This window comes from Pteronotus mesoamericanus, unplaced genomic scaffold, assembly GCF_021234165.1.
Source record: "Pteronotus mesoamericanus isolate MK-2021 breed Mesoamerican mustached bat unplaced genomic scaffold, CSHL_Meso_final contig_121, whole genome shotgun sequence".
In the NCBI taxonomy this organism is placed as follows: domain Eukaryota; kingdom Metazoa; phylum Chordata; class Mammalia; order Chiroptera; family Mormoopidae; genus Pteronotus; species Pteronotus mesoamericanus.
The window spans coordinates 2,126,350-2,139,353 of record NW_026555046.1 but is presented as its reverse complement, the minus strand read 5'-3'; the positions used below and the strand labels follow the sequence as shown (position 1 = coordinate 2,139,353).

At 44.5% G+C, this 13,004-nt stretch overlaps 1 protein-coding gene and 1 pseudogene across 1 annotated transcript; both read right to left on the bottom strand.

Moving 5' to 3' along the window:
* Window positions 1-1,933: 1,933 nt before the first annotated feature.
* On the bottom strand, window positions 1,934-5,605 carry ITPRIPL1 (ITPRIP like 1). The gene is made up of 2 exons (XM_054585430.1): window positions 5,391-5,605; window positions 1,934-4,310 (listed from the first exon to the last, which is right to left on the bottom strand). The coding sequence occupies exon 2, from the start codon at window positions 4,294-4,296 to the stop codon at window positions 2,653-2,655; it is 1,644 nt and encodes a 547-aa protein (XP_054441405.1). The 5' UTR covers window positions 4,297-4,310; window positions 5,391-5,605; the 3' UTR covers window positions 1,934-2,652.
* A 6,163-nt stretch (window positions 5,606-11,768) lies between these two features.
* LOC129080148 (40S ribosomal protein S6-like) lies at window positions 11,769-12,515 on the bottom strand (annotated as a pseudogene).
* Window positions 12,516-13,004: the final 489 nt, after the last annotated feature.

The following is a 13,004-nucleotide window of genomic DNA, read 5'->3' as shown; positions in this document are numbered from 1 at the left end:
ATACTACCCTTTATCTTAAAATTAATTCAGTGCTTTTTGCTTTTCAAAGAACTTTATGCTCTACCTCTTGTTTGATTCCCAAGACCATGCTGGAGGATTGCTGGGACAAGTGCTTTCCTCCAGGCTCTACCATTTACCAGCTATATGACCCTTGCAGAAGCTGTATACTCTTTCTGTGTCTCAGTTTCCTCATAGGTAAAATGGAGAAGATAAAGCACCAACTTCATGGGGTTCTGTTATGAGGGTTAAATGAGTTACCAGATGTGAAACATTTAGAACAGTGCCTGGACCATTGGCAATGCTCAATGAACACTCCATTTTCATTACTATAACTGCTGTTCTATCCTGGGTGCCGGCCAGGCATTGTTTTACAAGAAAGCTTGGCTTCCTTAATATGTGGAGTTTTCCCCTTTCATTGTAAGAGTATTCCCAGAACACTACAGCTCCATTCTTCGTACTGTTTGTTTTTTCCAGTCTTTATTACACCTGCTGCCCCACCCAAGCTGTGCTGACTGTTCCCTTTGTAGTCTTCTGCCTGCTCATAACCTTTTCTTTCTTGACTCTTACTAGACTAGAAACCCCACAGTGCTAGAACATCATACCATTTTCTCACTACCTGACAGTCTTATGCCCTCTAGAACTTATGTATGTTGTTTGTGGCCACTAAGATCTTTCAGCTTGGCTGATATTTTGGTTTGGGCACCATGGAAATTAATGACTTAGATGTTCCTTAACATTCTGAATTATTCTTTTCTGGCTACTGGCCAGGCCACTGGGAAACCACAGGGCAGGCTGGTTCAAGGTATATTAAGAGCACCATGGAAATTAATGACTTAGATGTTCCTTAACATTCTGAATTATTCTTTTCTGGCTACTGGCCAGGCCACTGGGAAACCACAGAGCAGGCTGGTTCAAGGTATATTAAGAAACACCAGGATGTGCTGGATGAAGCCATCAGAGTAATGTGAACTTCTTGGGAACAGGCATGTGAGAATGCTGATCTCTATGTGTGTGTTATTGCACAGATTCCAACTGATACAGAAAATAGCCACCTTTATTGATTTATACAGAAACACTAGCAAATTATTTTCTAAACAAAAAGCATATGGATGTTTATAAAACATCAAAATCCCATCAGCATGGAACCAACTATCATTGCATCTCAACTTGAAAGCAGTATCTGGCAGATACCAGCAAACAACATAGGAGCACAGCAGCTACTGAGCAGTAGGAGCCCCGAATAAATACTGGCATCAGCGTCTGGAACACTTGTAATTTATTTTTGCTGGGTGGAGGATGTGGATTCTACAGCCAAAGCCCATAAGACCAGCATCTTAACTCCGCTAAGGTCAAGTTAAATGTGGGGCTAAGGTTCTCCTCCCCAGATCTTCCTGACTTGCAAAGTAAGAATAGCATTTGATTTCCAAAACAACCACACCCATGACTATTGTCATATTTCTTAACACTCCTCTTCAGGATGCCCAGGGTTTTAAAGAACAGAAAAACACATCAATCATATCTCCAGAATCATGACTTTGGTCGAAGTCGGACTGCTTCATAGTCCCTTCCAGTCCAACCTTGCCAGTGACCAATTGTTTTGACCTTGCTTTGTAAAACTGCATATAGAGTTCAAATAATCCCTTGTGATCTTTGAAAAGAGAATACAAAGGCATTACAAGACTGAGAAAAAGCACAGCTACACATGGTAGCTAAAACTTCTTTCCATTTAACAAACAAATGGCTCCCCTCAGAAACAAGTTATTCATCTCAGAGCCCCCAAAAGAGCATCCTCTTCAAGGTTATTAATGTTTACAGGCACTGAAAAGGTCAGCCGGTTTGGCTATTTAATTTTAGCAAATACAATATCTCAATCATTGGACAGGTCACTACTGACTTAATATTTCCAAATCAAAGCTAATAAATTATTTGGCTAGTACTGGAATTTTTTGAGATGCATAAAAACAGCTATATTGTCACATAACACTAGGGCTAGCACTGACCAGCATGGCTTAGTTGGCTGAGCTTCATCTGCAAAGTGAAATGTTGCTGGTTTGATTCCCAGTCAGGACACATGCCTGGATTGTGGGCCTGGTCCCCAGTTGGGCCATGTGCAAGAGACAACCAGTCAATCTCTCTCTCCCTCTCTTTATCACTCCTTTCCCCTCTCTCTCTAAAAATAAATAAATATTTTTTTTAAAATTTGACTAAATTAAGAAAACAGAAAATAAACATCTTGATTGTATATGTAAATAGTGAAGGTCTGAAAAATTAGCTCCTAAAATGTGAGAAGGAATGAGCTGGAATGGAGATATTCTCTGGTTCTCTGTCATTTCCCATGTTGATACAAAACACAAAATTTACAGGCCACCTCTGGATCTAACTGTTTAGCAGCAAGATCTGCCCATAATATCCATTTCCCTGGGCTCTCTGTGGATCATGATGAAAGTTAAGTCAGGAGAAGAAAACTGCAGAAGATCCACCGGGACCCCATCTTTGTAACCACTTCACGCTTTAAGTGTCTTAATCTATCAGAGCCCCCACGCAGAAGGTGAAGGTCATATATACTACAATCAATGTATCTGAAAAACAAACTCTTGCAGCCAGAGGAATCAGAAACACCTTCTCCCCCTTATTAATGGCCTTTACTTTACATTAATGTGTCCCAGCCAAAGGGGTACAGGGCAGAGCTTTCACTCGGGTAAGAAGGTTGTGGAACTCTTCCAGAGCCTGTGAATGTGCCATGGGGTTTAGCACCAGGTGTTGGAAGAGATTGACAGGCTCAGCGTTCCGAAATTTCTTAGGGATCGGGATGGTCAGGGGCAGGAAGTTGTTACCAATGAGGAAGTGATGGAGGGACCTTTGCTGGAGGCCACGGCCCAAGAACCAGAGGATGTCCTGGAGCCGCTGGGAGAGCATGTTGTGCTGCCAGTCAGTGAGGGGCAGCCACAGCAACAGGTGCATGAGGGCTGTCTTGAAGTGGTAAGAGGTAAGGATGGGACGAGACGCTCCCTGGGGTAAGCTTTGAAGGTCCTGGAGACTTAAAATGATCTGGAGGCACTTGAGGTGACAGGTGTTCTCTGGAGCAAAACGCCCTACCAGCTTCAGGAACAAGTGCTCACAGGCTGCAAAGGACTCAGGCCAGTCCACACTGGTGAGCTGTTCCTGGTCAGGAGCCTGACTCACCAGGTAGACCAAGGTGTCTTCCCGCTGCACCCCCAGGACCAAACGAATTGAGAGAAAGCGGCCTGAGCGGTAGTCCAACCTGAGCTTGCAGGAGGTGGTGGATGGTGGGAGGCTGAGTTGAAAGTCATACTTGTGGGCCACGAGGGCCCAGGCATTGCCCACCATGTTCCGGAACCACTGTACAGTTTTGCACACATCCAAGTGGGAGCCAGTGCAGAGGGCTGCTTTGATGGAGCTGCTGCACTTGCCCAAGAGGGCTGAGTGGTCCCTGTGGTGGTGCACCAAGCACAGAACATCCCCCAGAAGCTTCTCACGTTTGCATACGCATTCTGACTCCACCAGCACACTGCCACAGCGGCGGCCTAGGGATGGATCCCTCATCTCCAGCACAAACATGGCGCCCTGGGGGGGCACAATGGGCACGAGGATATCAAATTTCTGGGTCTCATGGGAGGTTCCCCATTTCTCAAAGGCAGCCCCGATGCCCAGGCAGTCCTCCAGCTGTGGGTGAGCCTCCCGGCGGCTGAGCACACGGCAGGCCTCAATGAGGTCGTCCACAAAGCTCTCCACAAACTCACAGGTGCAGGGCAGGTCACGGATGACATTCTGGACATAGTGTTTGTAAAAGGATTCCAGGGCCTCCTGCGAAGGGAAGTTGGCAAGCCAGTTGTAGGAGATGACAGGCACCACTCGGACTTCCTCCTCCTCTTCGTCACTGCTTGAATCAAAGGCTGGCTCATGTTGCATGTTCTGTCGCAGAAGCTCGAAGATAAGAAAAAGGCAGAAGAGGCCAGCATTCCACAGGTTTCCCAGAGTCCAGCTCAGTGGCCCCTCCTGGCCCTCAGCCTGGAATGGCCACCCCATTTCTTTCCTTCCTAGCACTAACTGGTCACTGGATGTGTCTCCTCTCCAGAAGTCCTCTGCCTTCTGCTTCTGCTCTGCGGCTCGCTTCCTGTGTTCAAACTCTATCTCTAACTGGCGCATCTCCTCACTCATGCGCTTCTCCAGCTGCCGACTTCTGGCTAGTGTGTCCAGGTCCATCCGGTCACTGACCATCAAGGGGTGGTGAACAATATACATCACTGCCAAGAACAGAAGACTTATCACAGCCATGGAGGCCTCTGCATCTGGAGAAGTAGGGGGTGGAAATCAGTTGTGATCTTCAGAATTCATCTGCTCCCCAGTGCATATTCCCCAGAGCCCTGGAACCCTAAATCCTGGAAGCCAACTACCCAGAATGAACAAAAAGCTCACAGAGCTGGGGTTGGACAGACCAGGGTGGTCTGCCGGGGAGGAGGTTTGAGAGAAAGGGGGCAGCAGGATATGCCACTCAGTGTCTCTATTGCTTTCCTTCCCCATGATGCGGGTTGTTTTTAGGCTTCCAGACTGTGAACATGGGACTGCTTTCATTCCTGTGTAGGATGTGGAGGGGAATCCTTGTGGTAGGGTAGCCTCACCCAACTCATGAGTCCACCATGGGCATAGGTGTGTGTTGCTGATCCCAAAGGCTCCCTTCCACGAGCAGGAAGCACTGGACTGCCTGGCAATACCTTTCCTCTTGCCAGGCAGTCAGCCCAAGGCTCCACCTGTAGCATCCCACTTACACTGTGACTTCACAATCCTCAATTCTGCTCACCCAGTGTCATTAGTCTACTCAGCCTCTTCTCCCTGGTGCCCAGTGGCCAACCCCAGTGGGTGCCAGGGAGGCACAGTGCCCAGCCACTTCACCATTGCTTGCTGCTGTGCTCTTTGAAGTTCTTAGGGGTTTGACAGGTGCCTCACGTGGGCCTATAGGCAGACACAACTGCACCTCTCAATCCAGGAAACTTGTGAAGCATAGGGTGCCTAAGGCCACCTGACAGCTTATAGTAGCTAGTACATCTCCCTCCCCACCCAGAGCCCTGAAGCTTCCTGCATTCACCCCACTAGTTCACAAGCTGCCTGGGCTCACCGAGATCATGAAGGACCACGCCCAGTGGGCGCTGAAGCCAGACCGGGGGGGAGGCGGGGGCTTTCCTTCCTTTGAAACCTGGCCGTGTTCAGGCTCACCCGAGCCCCGTTAAAATTTACAAGGTACCAGGGGGCTTTGGCTCAAAGCAGGATACCCCCCATTCACAGTCTCCCCAACTTCCACGTCCAGAGGTCTTAACTCACACCCGCCCATCCTCCCCGGGGTTTTCCCCAGGACCTGGGGCTAGGTTCCTCACCGTCGGTGTCAGCGGGAACACAGTCTTAAAGAAACAGCGCGGCCTGACTGTCCCCGCCTACTTCCCAGCCGTTTGGGGGCTCCTGGTTCCTCGCCGGGTCCTCCTGCGGGAGTGGCCGCGCTCCCCTCTTCCGGGGAGCACACCATGTCTGTACGAGGGTCCGGTGGTCTGTGCGCCACTAGTCGCTGAGGCCCCAAGGTGCTGCCCGCAGTTCTGAGAGCACTAGCTCAGCACGGCAACTCCCGCCAAGTAGGACCCGCCCAGCCGGCTAGGCCCAGTCCCGCCCCCGCCAGGCCCCGCCCGCCCCGCCCCATCCCTCCCAGTCCGGCGGTGCAGGCCCCGCCCAGCCCCTCCTACCGCCCTCAAAGTGCACTGGAGCCACTCGCACTCAGATCCTCGTCCCGCACGTGTGCCCTTTACCGAGGCCCTGCCAGCTCCGAGGGGTTTCTGCGCAGAACGCAGGGGCTGCGGCAGCAGCCTGGTAGCTACGGGGTGTTGGTGCAGCTTCTCCGTACCCCCTAGGGTGGCGCCTATGGGTGGGGGGTTGGGGTGAAGGGGCTCGGGGCGACACTGCAGTGCTAGCGTCAGCTTCACTCAACAAGGTTCATTGGCGTGTGGACTAAAAAAGGGCCACATCCCAAACCTGACAAACTCAGGGGAGGCATGCATGGCAGCCTTACAAATGCAGAGACTGAAAGTAACCACGTAGGATGGTCTGAAATTAAAACTTTATAACTAAAAACAGTTAATGGCCTACCTAGGGTGGTCATGTCCTAGGTCCATCTCTTCCCTGACAAAGGTCAGTCTTTACCTTAACTGAGCCTGTCTATTGTCTTTTTGCATCTAAAGTAACATTCCTTTGGAATGTCTGAGTAATCACTTTTTCTAGACCCCTCAGGGCACAATCTCTCCCACCACAACAGAACACCACAAATCTCCTCAGTGTTATTATCATGTTAATTGTAACTGTTAACTCTCATATACCCGCCTGTAAAAAAAGTTGTGTCTACTCCTTTTACTTTTCATCCTATTCCAAAGGTTTCTCCTGAGTAACCTCCTTATATCTTCCCCTTTGACTGTGACGTATAAAAGAAGTGACAAAAGTGCCATTCTCTGGAGCATTTTCTCAACCCGTTGAGATTTTGCTTTTTGGCAATAGTTGTCAGTTTGGCTTAAATAAACTCACAAAAATTCTTTACAGGTTTGGACATTTCTCCTGTTAATAGGAGAATTCACGAATCTAGGTGTGAAGATGATGGTGGCATAAGTAGGAACGGATGCTGGTAACATCATTCCCACTTCAGGCCTGCTCACTATGGTACAGATGAGGTGCTTTATCAACGTCTTTCATGTACCTCACTCCTAGGGCGCCCCCAGACTCAGGCTTTTCCTGGCTTTCATGATGGACCAGCCACACAGCACCCAAAGACCTGGCTGGAGGCCTTGCTTGCCACTCACTAGCCATGTGGGAATAAGAATTCTAAACCTATGGTAGCTCTGCTTATGAGGTGGGTACATAAGAGAAAACTGTAAAGTGTGGAGGCAGGACAAGCCTTAGGATTAATATTAAGAAATGCCAACAGAATGGATTGTCTTTGTATTTTTTCTTTTTTTAAAAAATTTAATCTTTTTTGAAAAGATTTTATTTATTGATTTTTTAGAAAGAGGGGGAAGGGAGGGAGAAAGACAGGAAGAGAAACATCAATGTGTGGTTGCCTCTTGTGGGCCCCCTGCTGGGGACCTGGGCCACAACGCAGACATGCGCCCTGGCTGGGAATCAAACCAGCACTCAATCCACTGAACCACACCAGCCAGGGCTAAAATTTAATCTTCACTGTATTTTTTTTTATATTACCTTTTAGTTTCCTCATACTTCCCTCCCCCTAGTAATTCTCTTATTTTTTTAAAGATTTTATTTATTTATTTTTAAACAGAGAAGAGGGAGAGAAAGACAGTGAGAGAAACGTTGATGTTTTCAATTGTCTCTCACACACTCCTAACCCAATGGGCATGTGTCCTGACCAGGTTCACAGGGCACCTGGACAGAACCCAGACCTGTGCCCTGACTGGGCACTGAACTGGTGATCTTTTGGTTTACTGGAAGACACCCAACCCACTAAAGCCACGTTACTCAGGGGCAGAGTGGATTTTCTGGAAAGGTTGTTCAGAGTATCAGGAAGAATCCCGGCTTTCTGGCCTGTGTCAGCCACCCAAGGAGAAAAGGAAGAGGTGATATCTTGATAGTAACTAAAGTTCTTCTGCTGAAAGGCAAGTTTCAGGCCTCCTTATCTAGCAGCAATGAAGGGGAAGGAGGGCAAGCAACTTTGATGGTACTTCCAAAAATATTGGCTTAATCTCAGGGCGGGGGTAGGGGTGGGGGAAAAGACTGTCTTCTGGGTGACCAAGACTGATGTTCCAAAGTTTCTCTTTATAAACTTGCATGACAGAAAACAGACCACAGGCTGCCACTAAGCATTCAAGCAGTGATAATGAAATTCTCTGTTATTTTTTAACTTATGACATGACAATGTCAGGGTGAAAAAAATGCATTTCAGAGTGTCTAAACCAATAGTGTTTAAAGACACGTATTCATGCTCAAGTAAAGGTTTGTTTTAAGAGCGATTGTTGGGTTAGGAGACATTTGTTAATTCATGGTCTGCGCAGAAATGAAGTTGATTGTTAAGCGGATATAGAGACCCCAAGCTAAGAAACTATTAATCCACTTAAAGTTCACATTTCAATCACAAGGGCCCTCAAATAGTGAGCATTTGTTAATCTGCCTTTTGGTGACTTTTCTTCTTCAGAATGATATGAAATGACTGTCAGTTTAGTCGATGGGACTACTAGGAAATCGAGTCATTGGGATACCTTGTCACTCATGTTAATTGGTGATTGTACACAAATAACATGTAGGTAAATTGTAGCAGCAGTTAGACTCCACTGTGGCGCAACTTACACTTGTCAAGCAATGAAATGTGGTAGTTTTCCCACAAAATAAAATTATTTTTATTATTTAGAAAAAATGCACTATAAAGGACACAGAAAGTAGTACCTACATAATCTACTCAATTCTGCCCTGGCGTGAAAATCTAGTTTGTTTACAACTATTTTCCTTTTAGCCTTGACTGGTGCGGCTCAGTGAATTTAGTGCCGCCGGCCTATGAACGAAAATGTCACCTGTTCAACTCCCTGTCAGGGCACATGCCTGGGTTGCGGGCCAGGTCCTGGTTGGGGGCATGCAAGAGGCGACTGATTGATGTTTCTCTTGCACATTGATGTTTCTCTCCCTCCCTTCCTCCCTCAGTTCCTCTCTCTCTCTGAAAATAAATAAATACAATCTTTTTGAAAACACGATTAGTCTTTTGGTGAGAACACTTGTTCAAAGACTTGAGAAAGTTGAGAGAAACATCAATAATAAATTTTTTAAAAGGCAAGTGGTTTTCCTTGGCTCCTAATGAATTGGCAGGAGTTACTGATACTGTTCAGTTGTTGTTGTTCATTACAGAAGCCAGTGCAGACTTTGCAGTTACTAAAGAATTAGACTTATGAAAAATGTACGTATACCAAGCACAGGCAAGAATATCTCAAAGAAGTTGAGAAATCACTAATTTAGTACAACCTTAAATAGAACCTGCAGCAAAACTGCACTGTGTTGCAACTGATGGTGGTAAAAACATATGTGGGACAGAAAAAGGCTGAGGTGGACAAATTTATAAAATTCGTGAAAATGTAAGATGATTAAAGCCTATGGTTATTCATTGTATTAGTCATCAACAGACACTTTGTGGAAAACTTTTGAACCTGTCGTATATTAGTGAACAATAGTGTCAATAATGAACTTTGTTCACTCTCCTAGACTTAAAAATCATCAATCTGGTGAGTTTTGGTCAGAAATAGAAGCTAAATATCCTGACTTGCCCTTCTACACATCAGTTTGGTGGTTTGGCAGTAATAAAGTCTTACTGCAATTTTTTTGAGCTTGGAGCCAAGATTAAATTTTTTCTGAGTGAGAACTGTCCTCAACTACTATTATCAAACACTGAATGACTTTAAAAATTAACTTTTGTTGCAAACTTGATACTGTGTCTTAATGAATTGACCTAAAATCACAAGGCAAAATGGCATTTATATGTGAAATTCATACTGTGATGATCATTTCAACAACTAACTTTAAATCACAAGTAATACACGTTTGTGCCGTCAAATGACAAAACAAAGAGTAAGATGACCATTCCCACTTAAACTGCTGCAGGCATATTTTCTGAGCTCAAACTACAGTTCCAGCAGAATTTACCAGACATTAGCACAAATGAAAAGGACAGTTCCATATTTCAAAATCCATTTAACTTTGCAATTGAGCATCTTCTATGTAACCTTCAATTAGAAATGATTAATTTGCAATGTAATGGCATACTAAAAGGCAAATATCAAGACTCTAATTATGTATTAATAGCGCCTGGCTAATGGATTAGCCACCCACCCTCCTGGGCTTGATATCTGTTATCTGTGTTCGCATTACGAAATATGGCACTTACCACAGAAAATTGCATCCTGGTAATTGGTTATCTGTTGGTTTCTCTAACATAAATCTGAGACTCTTAAGGGCAAAGACCAAAAGTGGACCTAGCTCGATTTCTGTTGTGCAACTGCTAAATGTTTTTGATTGAATAAATGACACAGGCTGTTCTAGCCATGAAGAACTGGAGAGTGTTTGGGGCTGGATAGGGACTGTACCATCTTTTTTTTTGTATAGGCTCTTTGGAACTTGGAGATAACTTACAGGAAGAAAGCTTAGGATCCATGCAGAATCCTGACCAAGAGGGTGCAGAAATTGGATCTGTCACCAAAAATCAGATAAATAACATTTAGATCTTAAATAAAATGTTTATATTTGGGGGCTAGAGGTGGGAGATCAGGGTAACTTGGCAAAATAACGTGATATAATAAACAACCACAGAAAATCATTTTTCTCAACCATAAATTTCAAAAAAATATATTTTTTTACATCTGCAAGATTTATATTGAACCAATTTCTTATTTTCACAAGCTCAAAAATGGATCTCTGGTGACAAACACTTGTGAAGCTTGCTTGTATAGATAAACTTGTGTGTTGCTGATGCTTCTGAACATAAAGGAAAAGTAGAAAAAATGCTGCCTTATTCTCAATCATCCAGGGGAACTTTATGCAAGGGGGATGGAAGATTATTGATAGAAGCACTGTTACCTGTGCACACAATGCACCAAATCTGAACAGCATCTTTACTTCTCATATATTTCTTCAGAAAAACAATGGATAGCTCTTTTCTTCTCAACTGTAGCACTAGCACTGTGGGTAGGACAACAAAATAGATGCTTATGATTAAATAAGTACTTGAAAAATGTAAGCATATTCTCTCCAAGGTCTGTCATGATCAATTGTTTATGCACAAATATTTATTTGAGAATTTTTTAAAGATTTTATTTATTTATTTTTAGACAGGGGAAGGGAGAAAGAGAGGGAAACATCAATGTGTGGTTGCCTCTTGAGTGCCCCCTACTGGGGACCTGGCCCACAACCCAGACAAGTGCCCTGACTGGGAATGGAACCAGCAACACTTTGGTTCACAGGCTGGCACTCAATCCTCTAAGCCACACCAGCCAGAGCTATCTGAGCATTTTTAAAATCACTATGAAAGGTATATTTGGACCAGGACCATAAGAGGTATGAGGACAGAATCAAAGTTCTTGACAAGGATCACAGTGCTAGACACACATTTCCCCTGTTTTTCCTCCTGTCTTGTTCTCAGTTTGTTGACTAACATTCTCCTCTCTCTTTATTGTTCTGTTCTTCATCATTATGGATTTTTCTTTCCATATTACGTCTATTTACTTTTTCTTCTTGTGTGTCTAGTATTTTCTGCCAAAGCTTTTAGAGTTTTTCACAGATTTTTAGCCATTTATATATTTAAATATTTAAGCATTAGAATAAACATTCAAAAATGCATACACATAATTGTCAAACAAATATATTGTCAGAAAGGCATTCTGTCTCCCCACAAACTGATTATTTAAAAAAAAATTTTCATTTAGAGAGAGAAACATTGATTTGCTGTTCCACTTATGCATTCATTGGTTAACTGTTTTTTCTTACTTATTTGTTACTGTTAGAAAATTTCATTTTTTAAAAAAGATTTTATTTATTTGATTTTAGACAGAGGGGAAGGAAGGAAAAAGAGAGAGAGAGAAACATCAATGTGTGGTTGCCTCTCGTCCACCTCCTACTGGGGAATCTGGCCTGCAACCCAGGAGTGTGCCCTGCCTGAGAATCGAACCAGTGACTCTTTGATTTGCAGGCTGGTGCTCAATCCACTGAGCCACACCAGCCAGGGCAGAAAAATCTCATTTTTGACTTGGTTCACACTTAGAGGTAGAAGCTCTCAGAGAGGACAGCCTATGTCTCTTATCAATCTGTTCCTGGCGTTTTTCTTTGGTCTCCTTCATTCTCTTAGACCAAAGTTTAGCGTATTCTGTGGCCTCTTTCTTATTTTTCCTAGTATGTTTTTTCTTCAGAACAATATGCCAATGTTTGTGTTGCAGGACACATGGAGTAACAAGGTGCTGAACCTTGGATGCTTTGGTTCTATGTTTCTTACCTTCTTTGTCTAGGGGCTTTCTCAAAACATGGTGGTGGACACTGTCTTTAGAGAGATTGAAAACTTTGCAAATTCTGCTAGTACTTTAAGGCCCTAGGTGATGAGGCACAGTAGTATCTGTGAGACCAGGAATATCTTTCTCCCCCTTTTTCACAATGACTAAGTTGAGAACACTGAGATTGGCATCCACAGTGCAACCCTGAAGAGATTTGAGGTTTCTTTCTCCAGTCCTCCTTGGTCTACAACAGGAATGTTCCTTACTCTGTAGCAGATGGACACGGCCATGGGTAAAAACACCCTGATTCATTGGAAAACATTGTTTGTTGTTCCCACCAATGATTCAGACAACACAACCCTTCCATTCTTCACCCAGAGTGTCAGCAGCAACTTCTGTGTCCATATACTTCTCATAAAAGGTACAAAGTTTGCATTCATCATGCACTTTAATGAGTTTCTGGTAGCCAGTGTCTGGGAAAGAGACATTCAGCTTCATCCTGAAGCAGCCGGCTGCCTTTGAGGCACCATGAAAAAGAGCCGTTGGTTGATAATTGCACACACCCTGAACCAGAGATTTAACCCACAACCTTGGCCTATAGGGATGATGCTCTAACCAGGTGAGCTACCCGGCCAGACCCACAAATTGATTATTAATTATAAAAAGAAAAAGACCTCTGGCTGGTGTGGTTCAGTGGATTGAGTGCCGACCTACAAGGCAAAATCCACTCAATCAAGGTCAATGGTTCGATCCCTAGTCAGGGCACATGTCTGGGTTGTGGGCCAGGTCCCCAGTAAGGGGCACATGAGAGGCAACCACACATTGATGTTTCCCTCTCTTCTCTCTCTCTCTTCCTTCCTCTCTAAAAGTAAATAAATAAAATCTTTTAAAGAAAAAGGAAATATAGTCACTTCACAGCAGAGAAACCTGGAGCTTATCATCTTACCCAATGGACCAAAATTCACATCACCATTCCACGCTTCCTGG